The 21851-nt window shown below is 42.8% G+C and overlaps 1 protein-coding gene across 3 annotated transcripts in view; it reads right to left on the bottom strand.

Moving 5' to 3' along the window:
• LOC106604291 (serine/threonine-protein kinase ATG1) overlaps nucleotides 1-21851 on the bottom strand; it is a 35569-nt gene that overhangs the window by 12877 nt on the left and 841 nt on the right. For 2 of the 3 annotated variants that reach the window (XM_045717913.1, XM_045717914.1), the window contains exons 2-5: nucleotides 21724-21805; nucleotides 19037-19113; nucleotides 10142-10218; nucleotides 1309-1384 (exon numbers count right to left, since the gene is read on the bottom strand). In XM_045717913.1, coding sequence (XP_045573869.1) covers nucleotides 1309-1384; nucleotides 10142-10218; nucleotides 19037-19113; nucleotides 21724-21805 — 312 coding nt within the window. Of the gene's footprint in view, nucleotides 1-1308; nucleotides 1385-10141; nucleotides 10219-19036; nucleotides 19114-19218; nucleotides 19773-21723; nucleotides 21806-21851 lie in introns of those variants that run through there. The other variant, XM_045717912.1, reaches the window with a different exon arrangement.

Here is a 21851-nt window from a genome sequence, read left to right as displayed (position 1 = left end):
TGGTCAGAAGTAGTGTACTATATAGGGAATAGGGTGCCATTAGAGATGTTTCAGACTTTACTGGTGACCTCTCACCTATATGTGCGTAGAAGGAATGAGTGATGCTAAATGTTTAGCAACTCCAGTGGTGTGGTCACAGCTGAGCTAAATAAAACCTATGAGGTGTGAAGGACATTTTAGGGGATTATCAAACCAAAATGGTCACAGACTGAGTTTTAACCAAAATGTAGTGCAATTCATTGATTGCGTACACTTCCTATGATGCATAACCTCCAATAGCTGAACAGCTCATTTCCTCTCTGGCCAGTAGAGGGCAGGACAGAACGTTGTTCCCTCCACCTCTGTATCAAATGTTGATCATTATTATTATGTGCAATATGTTTGTGTCTGTGTGGATGTTTGTCCTCACTGAGATGTGCAAAGGGAAGGGATCACTGCTGTTGCCTCGCTTTCCAACCAAGGTGCATGAATTGAGGAGCAAACTGAAGTGGAGATTCAGCAACACTTGGAAGTCAATGGAATTAAATAAAAAAGCTTCTTTATTACTAAAAGTAGAACCAGCACGTTTTGGCTTAAAAAAAACATGATAAAGGCCAAATGCCGAAATGTGCTGGTTCTACTTTTAGCAATAAATACGCTTTTTATGTAATTCCATTGTCCTCCACGTGTTGCTGAAAGTCCTCTCCTCATCATGGGGATGTGTGAATGGATCTCGATGAGAATATGATGCAAAGGAAAACAGTTTACGACAGGAAATCATAAGGCAGCAGAGATAACCATCTCATACTCTAACATCCATGCATCCCAAATGGAACCCTATTCCCTATATAGTGCACTACTTTTGAGCACTACTTTTAACCAGGGCCAATAGGTAGAGCACTATATAGGGAATAGGGTGCCATTTGGGATATGCAGCCATACTCTGAAAGAACTCCTGCATCCCTGAGACCCATGCCATGGAACAGGAATAGATTAGGGGTGTCTTGCTTATCTTACTAACTAACCAACTAACTGACCAACTAACTAACCAACCAACTAACCAGTGTCAGAAGACCCCCTGTATATAGCCTCATTATTGTTCATTTTTCTTTTTTTACTTTATTTAGTCAATCTTTTTTAACTCTTTTCTTAAAACTGCATTGTTGGTTAAGGGCTTGTAAGTAAGCGTTTGACAGTGAGGTCTACTACACCTGTTGTATTCAGTGCGTGTGACAAATAACATTAGATTTGAAAACATTAGACAAGATATAGCACCTTGAAGTGTGAACATCTGTGGGTAAGATAGGGGAACACCCTCCTTCAAAATACCTTGAAGTGAAGTAAGCAGAAATCTGAAGGGGTTTTGGTTGGTTCCCTCGTGGAAGCAGTGGAACTGTGGACGGTGCTTGAAAAGTAAAGAAAGAACAAGAGTTAAATCGATGCACTTGGTTGGTTGGTTAGTAGTTTAGCTGGTGAGTTAACTATATCTTCTCTACTCTTCTGACACCACCTGGTATAGAGGTCCTGGATGGCAGGAAGTCCAGAGAGGGACCAGAGAGGTGATGCTGTCTGAGTAGGTCTGGGGAACAGGGCTGTACTCTCCTCTGATGATCTTATAGAGCAGAACGGCGGTCTGACAGAACAGATCTCACACAACAAGCATCCCAGTGCCCAGACATCAGACTTAGAACTGTATGGAATAGAGATACTAAGGGCAGGCATTTATTTCAAGTACAGAGGAAAGTCGGGGAGGGGAGGACGGCAGGAAGGGACAGAAGAGAGGAGGCTATTTTACAAGATTAAGGGTGGGACACATCCGGTTGAATAAGACCTTAAATGTGATAGGAAAGCATCCAACAGGAAAGTGTGATTGTTGCCAGGAAAGAGAGACAGTGGAGCATGTATTGCTACAGTGTGGGCAGTATCAGAGATCTGGTATGAGGGAGAAGGGGAAACAAGACATTTGTTTAAAGAGTGTGTATATATATATATATATTTTTTTTTTTATAAATATGACAGTTTTTTCCAATTGTTTACACACTGAAACTGGCTCATGAGGCACAATGACCCAACCCTGTAACTCTGCAATACTACTGGCACATGTTTTGCTTTACACACAGATAGCAATTCTATAACAAACATTTAGCAAAACACAACACACAATTCTCTACCTTCGGCACAACCTTCACAACTAAAATGCATTGTGTGCAAATGAAAAGCAACACTGTTCAACAAGCTAAGCTCAATTACCAATTGATCCCTTTCTCTCTTCATATGTGCAAACACTAACTGCTTAAATGTACCCTTTGCAATCAGACCTTTTGTATGGATAAAAAGGCCACAGGTGAGTACTCCTGTGTTTGGAGAACAATGGAAGCAAACTTAGTAGAGGAAGACCAAGAACAAGGAGAGTAATCTCTGATGAAATTCAGCCGACTATGGTGGACCATGTGGTCAACCCTGGTTTGACCTTGAGAGGGGCTGGTCAACCATGGTTCTTCATCTATTCCGTACAATTCATCTAACATACATTACAGTAGTACAAATAGGCCTATTTTTCTTCCTTTGCACATGCAAAATATATTTACTGTATGTTTGCATTTTTACTGTATGTGTGCTTACAGTATGCTGTTTGAGTCCTGCAACAAGACCATGGTGCTTGCCTACGGAGCTGTGAGTGGAACGGCACCTCCGTACCTTCAGGCTCTGATCAGTCCCTACACCCAAAGAAGGGCAAAGAAGGGCACTGCGTTCATCCACCTCTGGCCTGCTAGCCTCCCTACCTCTGCGGAAGCACAGTTCCCGCTCAGCCCAGTCAAAACTGTTCGCTGCTCTGGCACCCCAATGGTGGAACAAGCTCCCTCACGACGCCAGGACAGCGGAGTCAATCACCACCTTCCGGAGACACCTGAAACCCCACCTCATTAAGGAATACCTGGGTTAGGATAAAGTAATCCTTCTAACCCCCCCCCAAAAAAAAAGATATATATGTACTATCGTAAAGTGGTTGTTCCACTGGATATCATAAGGTGAATGCACCAATTTGTAAGTCGCTCTGGATAAGAGCGTCTGCTAAATGACGTAAATGTAAAATGTAAATTTAAAACTTCTTTTTGCATTTGCGTTCCTTTCTTGTTTGAATACACACAAACAATATACAGTATAACAAAATATAAGTCTTTACACTGAAATTGGTTCTGATAGCAATGTTTTGAATATGTCACAGTGTGATCTCAGTTGTCACTAAGTTACACTCATTTGATGTGTGTGTGTCTCATTTGCTTAATTTGAGCAGGGAGTACATGATTTTGATTGCTGTGTTTCATTTTGCAAGATGTCTGTGGGGTTTGGGGAAATTGGCTAACTGTTTTGTGTTTAGAGTTTTGAGTACCTGAGATGTAGTTTCAGCAAATGTGTGTTAACAATTGGGAAAAACTGTAAAACTTGCAGTGAAGCCACTCAACATCTACAGTGATGGAAAAAGTATTTGATCCCCTGCTGATTTTGTACGTTTGCCCACTGACAAAGAAATTATCAGTCTATAATTTTAATGGTAGGTTTATTTGAACAGTGAGAGACAGAATAACAACAAAAAAATCCAGAAAAACACATGTCAAAAATGTTATACAATTATTTGCATTTTAATGAGGGAAATAAGTATTTGACCTCTCTGCAAAACATGACTTAATACTTGGTGGCAAAACCCTTGTTGGCAATCACAGAGGTCAGACGTTTGTTGTAGTTGGTCACCAGGTTTGCACACATCTCAGGAGGGATTTTGCAGATCCTCTTTGCAGATCTTCTCCAAGTCATTATGGTTTCGAGGCTGACGTTTGGCAACTCGAACCTTCAGCTATCTCCACAGATTTTCTATGGGATTAAGGTCTGGAGACTGGTGAGGCCACTCCAGGACCTTAATGTGCTTCTTCTTGAGCCACTCCTTTGTTGCCTTGGCCGTGTGTTTTGGGTCATTGTCATGCCGGAATACCCATCCACAACCCATTTTCAATGCCCTGGCTGAGGGAAGGAGCAAGATTTGACAGTACATGGCCCCGTCCATCGTCCCTTTGATGCGGTGAAGTTGTCCTGTCCCCTTAGCAGAAAAACACCCCCAAAGCATAATGTTTCCACCTCCATGTTTGACAGTGGGGATGGTGTTCTTGAGGTCATAAGCAGCATTCCTCCTCCTCCAAACACGGCAAGTTGAGTTGATGCCAAAGAGCTCCATATTGGTCTCATCTGACCACAACACTTGTCACCCAGTTGTCCTCTGAATCATTCAGATGTTCATTGGCAAACTTCAGACGGGCATGTATATGTGCTTTCTTGAGCAGGGGGACCTTGCGGGCGCTGCAGGATTTCAGTCCTTCACGGCGTAGTGTGTTACCAATTGTTTTCTTGGTGACTATGGTCCCAGCTGCCTTGAGATCATTGACAAGATCCTCCCGTGTAGTTCTGAGCTGATTCCTCACCGTTCTCATGATCATTGCAACTCCACAAAATTAGATCTTGCATGGAGCCCCAGGCCGAGGGAGATTGACAGTTTTTTTTCTCCATTTGCAAATAATCGCACCAACTGTTGTCACCTTCTCACCAAGTTGCTTGGCTATGGTCTTGTAGCCCATTCCAGCCTTGTGTAGGTCTACAATCTTGTCCCTGACATCCTTGGAGAGCTCTTTGGTCTTGGCCATGGTGGAGAGTTTGGAATCTGATTGATTGATTGCTTCTGTGGACAGGTGTCTTTTATACAGGTAACAAACTGAGATTAGGAGCACTCCCTTTAAGAGTGTGCTCCTAATCTCAGCTCGTTACCTGCATAAAAGACACCTGAAATCTTTCTGATTGAGAGGGGGTCAAATACTTATTTCCCTCATTAAAATGCAAATCAATTTATAATATTTTTGACATGCGATTTTCTGGATTTTTTTGTTGTTATTCTGTCTCTCACTGTTCAAATAAACCTACCATTAAAATTATAGACTGATCATTTCTTTGTCAGTGGGCAAACGTACAAAATCAGCAGGGGATCAAATACTTTTTTCCCCTCACTGTACATCACAGTCATCTAACAGACTCCCATCCAGAGAAACCCACTGAAGTAACCAGGGTCAAAGCCCTGCTCAAGAGCACGTCGACAGATCTCCCACAAGGTCAAAAACAAGGACTCGAACCAGCGACCTATCAGCCACTGGCCAAAACTCCCAACCGCCAGCCCTCCAAGATCCCCCCCACAGTTCCCTGAGAGCTGCCCTCAACCATCCAAGATCCCCCCACAGTTCCCTGAGAGCTGCCCTCAACCATCCAAGATCCCCCCACAGTTCCCTGAGAGCTGCCCTCAACCATCCAAGATCCCCCCACAGTTCCCTGAGAGCTGCCCTCAACCATCCAAGATCCCCAAGCCCCCGTCCCCCAAGCCCCTGTCCCCCAATGCACCAATAACCAACAAAATAAACAAAAGACAAAGGAAAAAACAGAAAACAATGCAAAAAACAAAAGGCATCAAGGACAACAAAAATAATAAAATAAAGGCCCACTGAATACGTTTTAGTGCATGTATGGCAACATGTTCCTTTGACGTATGTCTGTGTATGTGCACATGTGTGCGTTTGAATGAGTGTGTGTATTTGCATGTGTACAAACACCTGCGTGGCATCAGCCCTCAGGCAAACATGCATCAGATGTAACAACTTTGCCCCTCAGTGTCATTCAAACTTGCTTTTAGTTTTATTTTATTTTGACTTTATTTCTGTACTTTTATCTTTGACCGTCATTCTATCCCCGCCCAGCAACTCACCTCCCACTTGTCTCCAATTCCACATCCCAACCCTCAGCTTCCCTCAGCCCACCCCACCTCTCTCTGCTGGACACCCTCTTTGGATTTCTATGCACCATACAGTGCACTCCAGAAGTATTCAGACCCCTTGACATTTTCCACATTTTGTTACGTTACAGCCTTATTCTAAAATTGATTCAATTGTTTGTTTTTTCCCCTCATTAATCTATACACTATACTCCATAATGACAAAGCAAAAACAGGTTTTTAGACATTTTTGCAAATGTATTAAAAAATAAAAAACTGAAATATCACATTTACATAACTATTCAGACCCTTTACTCAGTACTTTGTTGAAGCACCTTTGGCAGCGATTACAGCCTCAAGTCTTCTTGAGCATGACGCTTCAAACTTGCACACCTGTATTTAGGGAGTTTCTCCCATTCTTCTCTGCAGATCCTCTCAAGCTCTGTCACGTTGGATGAGGAGCATCGCTGCACAGCTATTTTCAGGGCTCTCCAGAAATGTTCGATCGGGTTCAAGTCCGGGCTCTGGCTGGGGCACTCAAGGACATTCAGAGACTTGTCCCGAAGCCACTCCTGTGTTGTCTTGGCTGTGTGCTTAGGATTGTTGTCCTGCTGGAAGGTGAACCTTCACCCCAGTCTGAGGTCCTGAGCGCTCTGGAGCAGGTTTTCATCAAGGATCTCTGTACTTTGCTCCGTTCATCTTTCCCTCGATCCTGACCAGTCTCCGAGTCCCTGCCGTTGAAAAACATCCCCACAGCATGATGGTGCACCATGCTTCACCGTAGGGATGGTGCCAGATTTCCTCCAGACGTTATGCTTTGCATTCAGGACAAAGAGTTAAATCTTGGTTTCGTCAGACCAGAGAATCTTGTTTCTCATGGTCTGAGAGTCTTTAGATGCCTTTTGGCAAACTCCAAGTGGGCTGTCAAGTGTCTTTTACTGAGGAGTGGCTTCCGTCTGGCCACTCTACCATAAAGGCCTGATTGATGGAATGCTGCACAGATGGTTGTTCTTCATGAAGGTTATCCCATCTCCACAGAGGAACTCTGGAGCTCTGTAAGAGTGACCATCGGGCCCTCCTCCCCTGATTGTTCAGTTTGGCCACGCGGCCAGCTCTAGGAAGAGTCTTGGTGGTTCCAAACTTCTTCCATTTAAGAATAACGGAGGCCACTGTGTTCTTGGGGACCTTCAATGCTGCAGACATTTTTTGGTAACCTTCCCCAGATCTGTGCCTCGACACAATCCTGTCTCGACAATATAGGGACAATTCCATCGTCCTCATGGCTGTGAAACGTTATATAAACAGGTGTGTGCCTTTCCAAATCCTGTCCAATCAATGAATTTACCACAGGTACTCCAATCAAGGATGATCAATGGAATCAGGATGCACCTGAGGTCAATTTTGAGTCTCATAGCAAAGGGTCTACTTCATCATCAGCCCATTTTATAGGTAAACTGCAGGTTAATGTAAAAGTTGTGTCTTTTAAAGATCCAATACATAATATGGTACACTTATCATAATTGGGTTTTAGTCCAGACAGGCCAGAAAAGTTATCTAGATCTTCAATGAGACATTGCAGGGATCTAGCTTGTGGACTTAATATAAAACTTGAGTCATCGGCATACATGGGCACCTTTGTTTTAAAGCCTTGGATTTGTAATCGCCTAAAGTTCTTATTTGTTCTGATTGTAATAGCTTGGCCATAACGAATAGATATGGTAACAACAGACACTCTCGTTTAATTCTTCTTGACAGTTCAAAACTCTCTGAGAAGTAGCCATTATTTACCATTTTACACCTGGGGTTGCTATACATTACTTTAGCCTATTGACTAAGAGACTCACAGAAATGTTTAACAAATCCAGGCTTTTATATATAAATTCCAGTCGTACTTTATCAAATGCCTTTTCTAAATCCGCTATGGTAGTGTTGTGGTTTGTACAGGGTTCACCCCTAGAGAGAACTCCCACCCTCCCTCAAACCAAAAGGCCATTCTCTAGCTAGGCCACATGGTAAGAGGTCATAAAAAGAAAATCGATTCATTACAATACAATGTATCTGAATGGAGTATGCCCCAATAAGTTGGTATGTTCACCACATGATTTCTGTGACAATGGCTGACGTCATTGAATGTTTTTGTTATTGAATGTTAAACATCAAATTGAAGTATCTGATTTGGTTCTTCTGGGTGCTGAGATGTTGAGTTTAAAGTCAGATGTCTAAACGTATCATTATTCCTATTACGTCTGATGACTTGGTAATAAAAGTCGTTGGAATCGGAAAGGTGCCATAAGTTCCAGTCAACAGTCAGTTACCTATGTCTCCACACCATCAGTGTGTGGGCAGAGAGATGAGTGGGGAGGTACAGAATATGGAGGATGCAGGGGGGGGGGATTCTGATGTCAGATAGTGTGATGATTGGAAGCCATCCCTAGTTTTCTCATGACTCAGACAGGAGAGTTGTGAGTATGTCTCATCCTGTCCATCTCGTCTCTACTATAGAACTTTTCCACCAAACTTCTTTGCTTGCATGCTACTGTGTGTACCTACGCCCGCGTGTGTGTGTGTGTGTGTGTGTGTGTGTGTGTGTGTGTGTGTGTGTGTGTGTGTGTTGTGTGAAGAAACGTGAAAGATGTCAGATTGTGTGATGATATGAGTCCTGCAACAGATTTCCGCTTACAACACATGCATTTCTTGAACCCATCACGTAATTATGTCTATCACACAGACCTCACCATGAGATATATCCACTGATAGAGAAGATAGAGCCATGAGACGTGGATGGATAATACCACATCCCAGTGTGTGAAATTCCCAACCAATAGAAGGTGTTCACTTTGTTCACTTCTTAGATCAATCCATCGTTAGATATCTAAAGATATATCATTATTCCAAATACGTGGGAGATCAAAATGTTAACTGGAAACGCCGTCCCCTCCCCCATATACCCACCTGCTTTCCCCCTTGCCATGATGAGCAAGCAGAGACAGAGGATACCTCCCAAATGACACCCTATTCCATAACAGTGCATTAGTTTAGACCATAGAGCTATGGCTCCTGGTCAGAAGTAGTGTACTATATAGGGAATAGGGTGCCATTAGAGATGTTTCAGACTTTACTGGTGACCTCTCACCTATATGTGCGTAGAAGGAATGAGTGATGCTAAATGTTTAGCAACTCCAGTGGTGTGGTCACAGCTGAGCTAAATAAAACCTATGAGGTGTGAAGGACATTTTAGGGGATTATCAAACCAAAATGGTCACAGACTGAGTTTTAACCAAAATGTAGTGCAATTCATTGGTTGCGTACACTTCCTATGATGCATAACCTCCAATAGCTGAACAGCTCATTTCCTCTCTGGCCAGTAGAGGGCAGGACAGAACGTTGTTCCCTCCACCTCTGTATCAAATGTTGATCATTATTATTATGTGCAATATGTTTGTGTCTGTTTGTCCTCACTGAGATGTGCAAAGGGAAGGGATCACTGCTGTTGCCTCGCTTTCCAACCAAGGTGCATGAATTGAGGAGCAAACTGAAGTGGAGATTCAGCAACACTTGGAAGTCAATGGAATTAAATAAAAAAGCTTCTTTATTACTAAAAGTAGAACCAGCACGTTTTGGCTTAAAAAAAACATGATAAAGGCCAAATGCCGAAATGTGCTGGTTCTACTTTTAGCAATAAATACGCTTTTTATGTAATTCCATTGTCCTCCACGTGTTGCTGAAAGTCCTCTCCTCATCATGGGGATGTGTGAATGGATCTCGATGAGAATATGATGCAAAGGAAAACAGTTTACGACAGGAAATCATAAGGCAGCAGAGATAACCATCTCATACTCTAACATCCATGCATCCCAAATGGAACCCTATTCCCTATATAGTGCACTACTTTTGAGCACTACTTTTAACCAGGGCCAATAGGTAGAGCACTATATAGGGAATAGGGTGCCATTTGGGATATGCAGCCATACTCTGAAAGAACTCCTGCATCCCTGAGACCCATGCCATGGAACAGGAATAGATTAGGGGTGTCTTGCTTATCTTACTAACTAACCAACTAACTGACCAACTAACTAACCAACCAACTAACCAGTGTCAGAAGACCCCCTGTATATAGCCTCATTATTGTTTGTTATTTTTCTTTTTTTACTTTATTTAGTCAATCTTTTTTTAACTCTTTTCTTAAAACTGCATTGTTGGTTAAGGGCTTGTAAGTAAGCGTTTGACAGTGAGGTCTACTACACCTGTTGTATTCAGTGCGTGTGACAAATAACATTAGATTTGAAAACAGTAGACAAGATATAGCACCTTGAAGTGTGAACATCTGTGGGTAAGATAGGGGAACACCCTCCTTCAAAATACCTTGAAGTGAAGTAAGCAGAAATCTGAATGGGGTTTTGGTTGGTTCCCTCGTGGAAGCAGTGGAACTGTGGACGGTGCTTGAAAAGTAAAGAAAGAACAAGAGTTAAATCGATGCACTTGGTTGGTTGGTTAGTAGTTTAGCTGGTGAGTTAACTATATCTTCTCTACTCTTCTGACACCACCTGGTATAGAGGTCCTGGATGGCAGGAAGTCCAGAGAGGGACCAGAGAGGTGATGCTGTCTGAGTAGGTCTGGGGAACAGGGCTGTACTCTCCTCTGATGATCTTATAGAGCAGAACGGCGGTCTGACAGAACAGATCTCACACAACAAGCATCCCAGTGCCCAGACATCAGACTTAGAACTGTATGGAATAGAGATACTAAGGGCAGGCATTTATTTCAAGTACAGAGGAAAGTCGGGGAGGGGAGGACGGCAGGAAGGGACAGAAGAGAGGAGGCTATTTTACAAGATTAAGGGTGGGACACATCCGGTTGAATAAGACCTTAAATGTGATAGGAAAGCATCCAACAGGAAAGTGTGATTGTTGCCAGGAAAGAGAGACAGTGGAGCATGTATTGCTACAGTGTGGGCAGTATCAGAGATCTGGTATGAGGGAGAAGGGGAAACAAGACATTTGTTTAAAGAGTGTGTATATATATATATATATATATTTTTTTTTATAAATATGACAGTTTTTTCCAATTGTTTACACACTGAAACTGGCTCATGAGGCACAATGACCCAACCCTGTAACTCTGCAATACTACTGGCACATGTTTTGCTTTACACACAGATAGCAATTCTATAACAAACATTTAGCAAAACACAACACACAATTCTCTACCTTCGGCACAACCTTCACAACTAAAATGCATTGTGTGCAAATGAAAAGCAACACTGTTCAACAAGCTAAGCTCAATTACCAATTGATCCCTTTCTCTCTTCATATGTGCAAACACTAACTGCTTAAATGTACCCTTTGCAATCAGACCTTTTGTATGGATAAAAAGGCCACAGGTGAGTACTCCTGTGTTTGGAGAACAATGGAAGCAAACTTAGTAGAGGAAGACCAAGAACAAGGAGAGTAATCTCTGATGAAATTCAGCCGACTATGGTGGACCATGTGGTCAACCCTGGTTTGACCTTGAGAGGGGCTGGTCAACCATGGTTCTTCATCTATTCCGTACAATTCATCTAACATACATTACAGTAGTACAAATAGGCCTATTTTTCTTCCTTTGCACATGCAAAATATATTTACTGTATGTTTGCATTTTTACTGTATGTGTGCTTACAGTATGCTGTTTGAGTCCTGCAACAAGACCATGGTGCTTGCCTACGGAGCTGTGAGTGGAACGGCACCTCCGTACCTTCAGGCTCTGATCAGTCCCTACACCCAAAGAAGGGCAAAGAAGGGCACTGCGTTCATCCACCTCTGGCCTGCTAGCCTCCCTACCTCTGCGGAAGCACAGTTCCCGCTCAGCCCAGTCAAAACTGTTCGCTGCTCTGGCACCCCAATGGTGGAACAAGCTCCCTCACGACGCCAGGACAGCGGAGTCAATCACCACCTTCCGGAGACACCTGAAACCCCACCTCATTAAGGAATACCTGGGTTAGGATAAAGTAATCCTTCTAACCCCCCCCAAAAAAAAAAGATATATATGTACTATCGTAAAGTGGTTGTTTCACTGGATATCATAAGGTGAATGCACCAATTTGTAAGTCGCTCTGGATAAGAGCGTCTGCTAAATGACGTAAATGTAAAATGTAAATTTAAAACTTCTTTTTGCATTTGCGTTCCTTTCTTGTTTGAATACACACAAACAATATACAGTATAACAAAATATAAGTCTTTACACTGAAATTGGTTCTGATAGCAATGTTTTGAATATGTCACAGTGTGATCTCAGTTGTCACTAAGTTACACTCATTTGATGTGTGTGTGTCTCATTTGCTTAATTTGAGCAGGGAGTACATGATTTTGATTGCTGTGTTTCATTTTGCAAGATGTCTGTGGGGTTTGGGGAAATTGGCTAACTGTTTTGTGTTTAGAGTTTTGAGTACCTGAGATGTAGTTTCAGCAAATGTGTGTTAACAATTGGGAAAAACTGTAAAACTTGCAGTGAAGCCACTCAACATCTACAGTGATGGAAAAAGTATTTGATCCCCTGCTGATTTTGTACGTTTGCCCACTGACAAAGAAATTATCAGTCTATAATTTTAATGGTAGGTTTATTTGAACAGTGAGAGACAGAATAACAACAAAAAATCCAGAAAAACACATGTCAAAAATGTTATACAATTATTTGCATTTTAATGAGGGAAATAAGTATTTGACCTCTCTGCAAAACATGACTTAATACTTGGTGGCAAAACCCTTGTTGGCAATCACAGAGGTCAGACGTTTGTTGTAGTTGGTCACCAGGTTTGCACACATCTCAGGAGGGATTTTGCAGATCCTCTTTGCAGATCTTCTCCAAGTCATTATGGTTTCGAGGCTGACGTTTGGCAACTCGAACCTTCAGCTATCTCCACAGATTTTCTATGGGATTAAGGTCTGGAGACTGGTGAGGCCACTCCAGGACCTTAATGTGCTTCTTCTTGAGCCACTCCTTTGTTGCCTTGGCCGTGTGTTTTGGGTCATTGTCATGCCGGAATACCCATCCACAACCCATTTTCAATGCCCTGGCTGAGGGAAGGAGGTTCTCACCCAAGATTTGACAGTACATGGCCCCGTCCATCGTCCCTTTGATGCGGTGAAGTTGTCCTGTCCCCTTAGCAGAAAAACACCCCCAAAGCATAATGTTTCCACCTCCATGTTTGACAGTGGGGATGGTGTTCTTGAGGTCATAAGCAGCATTCCTCCTCCTCCAAACACGGCAAGTTGAGTTGATGCCAAAGAGCTCCATTTTGGTCTCATCTGACCACAACACTTGTCACCCAGTTGTCCTCTGAATCATTCAGATGTTCATTGGCAAACTTCAGACGGGCATGTATATGTGCTTTCTTGAGCAGGGGGACCTTGCGGGCGCTGCAGGATTTCAGTCCTTCACGGCGTAGTGTGTTACCAATTGTTTTCTTGGTGACTATGGTCCCAGCTGCCTTGAGATCATTGACAAGATCCTCCCGTGTAGTTCTGAGCTGATTCCTCACCGTTCTCATGATCATTGCAACTCCACAAAATTAGATCTTGCATGGAGCCCCAGGCCGAGGGAGATTGACAGTTTTTTTTTCCATTTGCAAATAATCGCACCAACTGTTGTCACCTTCTCACCAAGTTGCTTGGCTATGGTCTTGTAGCCCATTCCAGCCTTGTGTAGGTCTACAATCTTGTCCCTGACATCCTTGGAGAGCTCTTTGGTCTTGGCCATGGTGGAGAGTTTGGAATCTGATTGATTGATTGCTTCTGTGGACAGGTGTCTTTTATACAGGTAACAAACTGAGATTAGGAGCACTCCCTTTAAGAGTGTGCTCCTAATCTCAGCTCGTTACCTGCATAAAAGACACCTGAAATCTTTCTGATTGAGAGGGGGTCAAATACTTATTTCCCTCATTAAAATGCAAATCAATTTATAATATTTTTGACATGCGATTTTCTGGATTTTTTTGTTGTTATTCTGTCTCTCACTGTTCAAATAAACCTACCATTAAAATTATAGACTGATCATTTCTTTGTCAGTGGGCAAACGTACAAAATCAGCAGGGGATCAAATACTTTTTTCCCCTCACTGTACATCACAGTCATCTAACAGACTCCCATCCAGAGAAACCCACTGAAGTAACCAGGGTCAAAGCCCTGCTCAAGAGCACGTCGACAGATCTCCCACAAGGTCAAAAACAAGGACTCGAACCAGCGACCTATCAGCCACTGGCCAAAACTCCCAACCGCCAGCCCTCCAAGATCCCCCCCACAGTTCCCTGAGAGCTGCCCTCAACCATCCAAGATCCCCCCCACAGTTCCCTGAGAGCTGCCCTCAACCATCCAAGATCCCCCCCACAGTTCCCTGAGAGCTGCCCTCAACCATCCAAGATCCCCCCCACAGTTCCCTGAGAGCTGCCCTCAACCATCCAAGATCCCCCCCACAGTTCCCTGAGAGCTGCCCTCAACCATCCAAGATCCCCCAAGCCCCCGTCCCCCAAGCCCCTGTCCCCCAATGCACCAATAACCAACAAAATAAACAAAAGACAAAGGAAAAAACAGAAAACAATGCAAAAAACAAAAGGCATCAAGGACAACAAAAATAATAAAATAAAGGCCCACTGAATACGTTTTAGTGCATGTATGGCAACATGTTCCTTTGACGTATGTCTGTGTATGTGCACATGTGTGCGTTTGAATGAGTGTGTGTATTTGCATGTGTACAAACACCTGCGTGGCATCAGCCCTCAGGCAAACATGCATCAGATGTAACAACTTTGCCCCTCAGTGTCATTCAAACTTGCTTTTAGTTTTATTTTATTTTGACTTTATTTCTGTACTTTTATCTTTGACCGTCATTCTATCCCCGCCCAGCAACTCACCTCCCACTTGTCTCCAATTCCACATCCCAACCCTCAGCTTCCCTCAGCCCACCCCACCTCTCTCTGCTGGACACCCTCTTTGGATTTCTATGCACCATACAGTGCACTCCAGAAGTATTCAGACCCCTTGACATTTTCCACATTTTGTTACGTTACAGCCTTATTCTAAAATTGATTCAATTGTTTGTTTTTTCCCCTCATTAATCTATACACTATACTCCATAATGACAAAGCAAAAACAGGTTTTTAGACATTTTTGCAAATGTATTAAAAAATAAAAAACTGAAATATCACATTTACATAACTATTCAGACCCTTTACTCAGTACTTTGTTGAAGCACCTTTGGCAGCGATTACAGCCTCAAGTCTTCTTGAGCATGACGCTTCAAACTTGCACACCTGTATTTAGGGAGTTTCTCCCATTCTTCTCTGCAGATCCTCTCAAGCTCTGTCACGTTGGATGAGGAGCATCGCTGCACAGCTATTTTCAGGGCTCTCCAGAAATGTTCGATCGGGTTCAAGTCCGGGCTCTGGCTGGGGCACTCAAGGACATTCAGAGACTTGTCCCGAAGCCACTCCTGTGTTGTCTTGGCTGTGTGCTTAGGATTGTTGTCCTGCTGGAAGGTGAACCTTCACCCCAGTCTGAGGTCCTGAGCGCTCTGGAGCAGGTTTTCATCAAGGATCTCTGTACTTTGCTCCGTTCATCTTTCCCTCGATCCTGACCAGTCTCCGAGTCCCTGCCGTTGAAAAACATCCCCACAGCATGATGGTGCACCATGCTTCACCGTAGGGATGGTGCCAGATTTCCTCCAGACGTTATGCTTTGCATTCAGGACAAAGAGTTAAATCTTGGTTTCGTCAGACCAGAGAATCTTGTTTCTCATGGTCTGAGAGTCTTTAGATGCCTTTTGGCAAACTCCAAGTGGGCTGTCAAGTGTCTTTTACTGAGGAGTGGCTTCCGTCTGGCCACTCTACCATAAAGGCCTGATTGATGGAATGCTGCACAGATGGTTGTTCTTCATGAAGGTTATCCCATCTCCACAGAGGAACTCTGGAGCTCTGTAAGAGTGACCATCGGGCCCTCCTCCCCTGATTGTTCAGTTTGGCCACGCGGCCAGCTCTAGGAAGAGTCTTGGTGGTTCCAAACTTCTTCCATTTAAGAATAACGGAGGCCACTGTGTTCTTGGGGACCTTCAATGCTGCAGACATTTTTTGGTAACCTTCCCCAGATCTGTGCCTCGACACAATCCTGTCTCGACAATATAGGGACAATTCCATCGTCCTCATGGCTGTGAAACGTTATATAAACAGGTGTGTGCCTTTCCAAATCCTGTCCAATCAATGAATTTACCACAGGTACTCCAATCAAGGATGATCAATGGAATCAGGATGCACCTGAGGTCAATTTTGAGTCTCATAGCAAAGGGTCTACTTCATCATCAGCCCATTTTATAGGTAAACTGCAGGTTAATGTAAAAGTTGTGTCTTTTAAAGATCCAATACATAATATGGTACACTTATCATAATTGGGTTTTAGTCCAGACAGGCCAGAAAAGTTATCTAGATCTTCAATGAGACATTGCAGGGATCTAGCTTGTGGACTTAATATAAAACTTGAGTCATCGGCATACATGGGCACCTTTGTTTTTAAGCCTTGGATTTGTAATCGCCTAAAGTTCTTATTTGTTCTGATTGTAATAGCTTGGCCATAACGACTAGATATGGTAACAACAGACACTCTCGTTTAATTCTTCTTGACAGTTCAAAACTCTCTGAGAAGTAGCCATTATTTACCATTTTACACCTGGGGTTGCTATACATTACTTTAGCCTATTGACTAAGAGACTCACAGAAATGTTTAACAAATCCAGGCTTTTATATATAAATTCCAGTCGTACTTTATCAAATGCCTTTTCTAAATCCGCTATGGTAGTGTTGTGGTTTGTACAGGGTTCACCCCTAGAGAGAACTCCCACCCTCCCTCAAACCAAAAGGCCATTCTCTAGCTAGGCCACATGGTAAGAGGTCATAAAAAGAAAATCGATTCATTACAATACAATGTATCTGAATGGAGTATGCCCCAATAAGTTGGTATGTTCACCACATGATTTCTGTGACAATGGCTGACGTCATTGAATGTTTTTGTTATTGAATGTTAAACATCAAATTGAAGTATCTGATTTGGTTCTTCTGGGTGCTGAGATGTTGAGTTTAAAGTCAGATGTCTAAACGTATCATTATTCCTATTACGTCTGATGACTTGGTAATAAAAGTCGTTGGAATCGGAAAGGTGCCATAAGTTCCAGTCAACAGTCAGTTACCTATGTCTCCACACCATCAGTGTGTGGGCAGAGAGATGAGTGGGGAGGTACAGAATATGGAGGATGCAGGGGGGGGGGATTCTGATGTCAGATAGTGTGATGATTGGAAGCCATCCCTAGTTTTCTCATGACTCAGACAGGAGAGTTGTGAGTATGTCTCATCCTGTCCATCTCGTCTCTACTATAGAACTTTTCCACCAAACTTCTTTGCTTGCATGCTACTGTGTGTACCTACGCCCGCGTGTGTGTGTGTGTGTGTGTGTGTGTGTGTGTGTGTGTGTGTGTGTGTGTGTGTGTGTGTGTGTGTAAGAAACGTGAAAGATGTCAGATTGTGTGATGATATGAGTCCTGCAACAGATTTCCGCTTACAACACATGCATTTCTTGAACCCATCACGTAATTATGTCTATCACACAGACCTCACCATGAGATATATCCACTGATAGAGAAGATAGAGCCATGAGACGTGGATGGATAATACCACATCCCAGTGTGTGAAATTCCCAACCAATAGAAGGTGTTCACTTTGTTCACTTCTTAGATCAATCCATCGTTAGATATCTAAAGATATATCATTATTCCAAATACGTGGGAGATCAAAATGTTACCTGGAAACGCCGTCCCCTCCCCCATATACCCACCTGCTTTCCCCCCTTGCCATGATGAGCAAGCAGAGACAGAGGATACCTCCCAAATGACACCCTATTCCATAACAGTGCATTAGTTTAGACCATAGAGCTATGGCTCCTGGTCAGAAGTAGTGTACTATATAGGGAATAGGGTGCCATTAGAGATGTTTCAGACTTTACTGGTGACCTCTCACCTATATGTGCGTAGAAGGAATGAGTGATGCTAAATGTTTAGCAACTCCAGTGGTGTGGTCACAGCTGAGCTAAATAAAACCTATGAGGTGTGAAGGACATTTTAGGGGATTATCAAACCAAAATGGTCACAGACTGAGTTTTAACCAAAATGTAGTGCAATTCATTGGTTGCGTACACTTCCTATGATGCATAACCTCCAATAGCTGAACAGCTCATTTCCTCTCTGGCCAGTAGAGGGCAGGACAGAACGTTGTTCCCTCCACCTCTGTATCAAATGTTGATCATTATTATTATGTGCAATATGTTTGTGTCTGTTTGTCCTCACTGAGATGTGCAAAGGGAAGGGATCACTGCTGTTGCCTCGCTTTCCAACCAAGGTGCATGAATTGAGGAGCAAACTGAAGTGGAGATTCAGCAACACTTGGAAGTCAATGGAATTAAATAAAAAAGCTTCTTTATTACTAAAAGTAGAACCAGCACGTTATAGCTTAAAAAAAACATGATAAAGGCCAAATGCCGAAATGTGCTGGTTCTACTTTTAGCAATAAATACGCTTTTTATGTAATTACATTGTCCTCCACGTGTTGCTGAAAGTCCTCTCCTCATCATGGGGATGTGTGAATGGATCTCGATGAGAATATGATGCAAAGGAAAACAGTTTACGACAGGAAATCATAAGGCAGCAGAAATAACCATCTCATACTCTAACATCCATGCATCCCAAATGGAACCCTATTCCCTATATAGTGCACTACTTTTGAGCACTACTTTTAACCAGGGCCAATAGGTAGAGCACTATATAGGGAATAGGGTGCCATTTGGGATATGCAGCCATACTCTGAAACAACTCCTGCATCCCTGAGACCCATGCCATGGAACAGGAATAGATTAGGGGTGTCTTGCTTATCTTACTAACTAACCAACTAACTGACCAACTAACTAACCAACCAACTAACCAGTGTCAGAAGACCCCCTGTATATAGCCTCATTATTGTTTGTTATTTTTCTTTTTTTACTTTATTTAGTCAATCTTTTTTTAACTCTTTTCTTAAAACTGCATTGTTGGTTAAGGGCTTGTAAGTAAGCGTTTGACAGTGAGGTCTACTACACCTGTTGTATTCAGTGCGTGTGACAAATAACATTAGATTTGAAAACAGTAGACAAGATATAGCACCTTGAAGTGTGAACATCTGTGGGTAAGATAGGGGAACACCCTCCTTCAAAATACCTTGAAGTGAAGTAAGCAGAAATCTGAATGGGGTTTTGGTTGGTTCCCTCGTGGAAGCAGTGGAACTGTGGACGGTGCTTGAAAAGTAAAGAAAGAACAAGAGTTAAATCGATGCACTTGGTTGGTTGGTTAGTAGTTTAGCAGGTGAGTTAACTATATCTTCTCTACTCTTCTGACACCACCTGGTATAGAGGTCCTGGATGGCAGGAAGTCCAGAGAGGGACCAGAGAGGTGATGCTGTCTGAGTAGGTCTGGGGAACAGGGCTGTACTCTCCTCTGATGATCTTATAGAGCAGAACGGCGGTCTGACAGAACAGATCTCACACAACAAGCATCCCAGTGCCCAGACATCAGACTTAGAACTGTATGGGCCGTCCTGACACAGCTCTGGACTCAGGTAGCTGGGGGTACCAACACAGGTACGAGCCATATCCACTGTGTTGGTCATTATCTTGGATATCCAAAAGTCCCCCACCTTTACCACGCCTCTCTTAGCTAGAAGCACATTGGAGGTCTTAATGTTCTGGTGGACGATTCTAGCTGGGCGGACGTAGTTGACTGCCATGGTAACCTGTACAACCACTCCATTATCATCCACTCTAGGAAATAGTCCCCTGTCTTTCTAACCTTGACCATTATCCAGTGGCCCTCCATTGCAGTAGTCCATGACTACGTAGATGCAGTGGTGTAAAGTACTTAAGTGAAAATACTTCAAAGTACTACTTAAGTCGTTTTTTGGGGTATCTGTACTTTACTTTTTATATTTTTGTCAACTTTATTTTCTTTAGGAATGTAGTGAAGTAAAAATTATGTATATTTTACTCAATACATTTTCCCAGACACCCAGTACTCCTTACATTTTGAATGCTTAGCAGGACAGGAACATTTTCCAATTTTTTATTTATTTTTTATTTATTTCACCAGGTAGGCAAGTTGAGAATAAGTTCTCATTTACAATTGCGACCTGGCCAAGATAAAGCAAGCAGTTGGACACATACAACAACAGAGTTACACATGGAGTAAAACAAACATACAGTCAATAATATAGCAGAAAAATAAGTCTATATACAAAGTGAGCAAATGAGGTAAGATAAGGGAGGTAAAGGCAAAAAAGGCTATGGTGGCAAAGTAAATACAATATAGCAAGTAAAACACTGGAATGGTAGATTTGCAGTGGAAGAAAGTGCAAAGTAGAAATAGAAATAATGGGGTGCAAAGGAGCAAAATAAATGAATCAATAAATAAATACAGTAGGGGAAGAGGTAGTTGTTTGGGCTAAATTATAGATGGGCTATGTATGTACAGGTGCAGTAATCTGTGAGCTGCTCTGACAGCTGGTGCTTAAAGATAGTGAGGGAGATAAGTGTTTCCAGTTTTAGAGATTTTTGTAGTTCGTTCCAGTCATTGGCAGCAGAGAACTGGAAGGAGAGGCGGCCGAAGGAGGAATTGGCTTTGGGGGTGAGCAGAGAGATATACCTGCTGGAGCGCGTGCTACAGTTGGGTGCTGCTATGGTGACCAGCGAGCTGAGATAAGGGGGAACTTTACCTAGCAGGGTCTTGTAGATGACCTGGAGCCAGTGAGTTTGGCGACGAGTATGAAGCGAGGGCCAGCCAACGAGAGAGTACAGGTCGCAGTGGTGGGTGGTATATGGGGCTTTGGTGACAAAACGGATGGCACTGTGATAGACTGCATCCAATTTATTCAGTAGGGTATTGGAGGCTATTTTGTAAATGACATCGCCGAGGTCGAGGATCAGTAGGATGGTCAGTTTTACGAGGGTATGTTTGGCAGCATGAGTGAAAGATGCTTTGTTGCGAAATAGGAAGCCAATTCTAGATTTAACTTTGGATTGGAGATGTTTGATGTGAGTCTGAAAGGAGAGTTTACAGTCTAACCAGACACCTAGGTATTTGTAGTTGTCCACATATTCTAAGTCAGAACCGTCCAGAGTAGTGATGCTGGACGGGCGGGCAGGTAGCGATTGGTTGAAGAGCATGCATTTAGTTTTACTTCTATTTAAGAGCAGTTGGAGGCCACGGAAGGAGAGTTGTATGGCATTTAAGCTCGTCTGGAGGGTAGTTAACACAGTGTCCAAAGAAGGGCCAGAAGTATACAGAATGGTGTCGTCTGCGTAGAGGTGGATCAGAGACTCACCAGCAGCAAGAGCGACATCATTGATGTATACAGAGAAAAGAGTCGGCCCAAGAATTGAACCCTGTGGCACCCCCATAGACACTGCCAGAGGCCCGGACAACAGGACCTCCTATTTGACACACTGAAGTCTATCAGAGAAGAATTCACACACTTTCAAACGAAAATCCCTGGTCATCTACTGCCTCTGATCTAGTGGATTCACTAAACACAAAAGCTTTGTTTGTAAATTATGTCTGTGTTGTAGTGTGCCCCTAGCTTTCTCTAACTAAAAAAATAAATGATGCCGTCTGGTTTGCTTAATATAATCTGGTTTGCTTAATAAGGAATTTGAAATGATTTATACTTTTACTTTTGATACTTAATTATATTTAAAACCAAATACTTTTAGAATTTCACTCAAGTATTATTTTACTGGGTGACTTTCACTTGAGTCATTTTCTATTAAGGTATGTTTACTTTTACTCAAGTATGGCAATTGGGTACTTTTTCCACCACTGTGTAGATCTATGTGTAACCAGCTCTGTACCGGTACCTTTCTGCGTTGTGTTCTGGTAAGGTGTAGGTGGAAGACAAGGCTCTGGACACAATTATGCCGGTTGTCTCTCTTTGAATGACTGCATGGAATAGATACAAATACAAGGCAAAAGTTAATGCTGCCGT

Source organism: Salmo salar, chromosome ssa05, assembly GCF_905237065.1.
Source record: "Salmo salar chromosome ssa05, Ssal_v3.1, whole genome shotgun sequence".
Classification (NCBI taxonomy): domain Eukaryota; kingdom Metazoa; phylum Chordata; class Actinopteri; order Salmoniformes; family Salmonidae; genus Salmo; species Salmo salar.
Note: the sequence above shows the minus strand (reverse complement) of the source record. Positions and strands in the feature narration are given on the sequence as shown.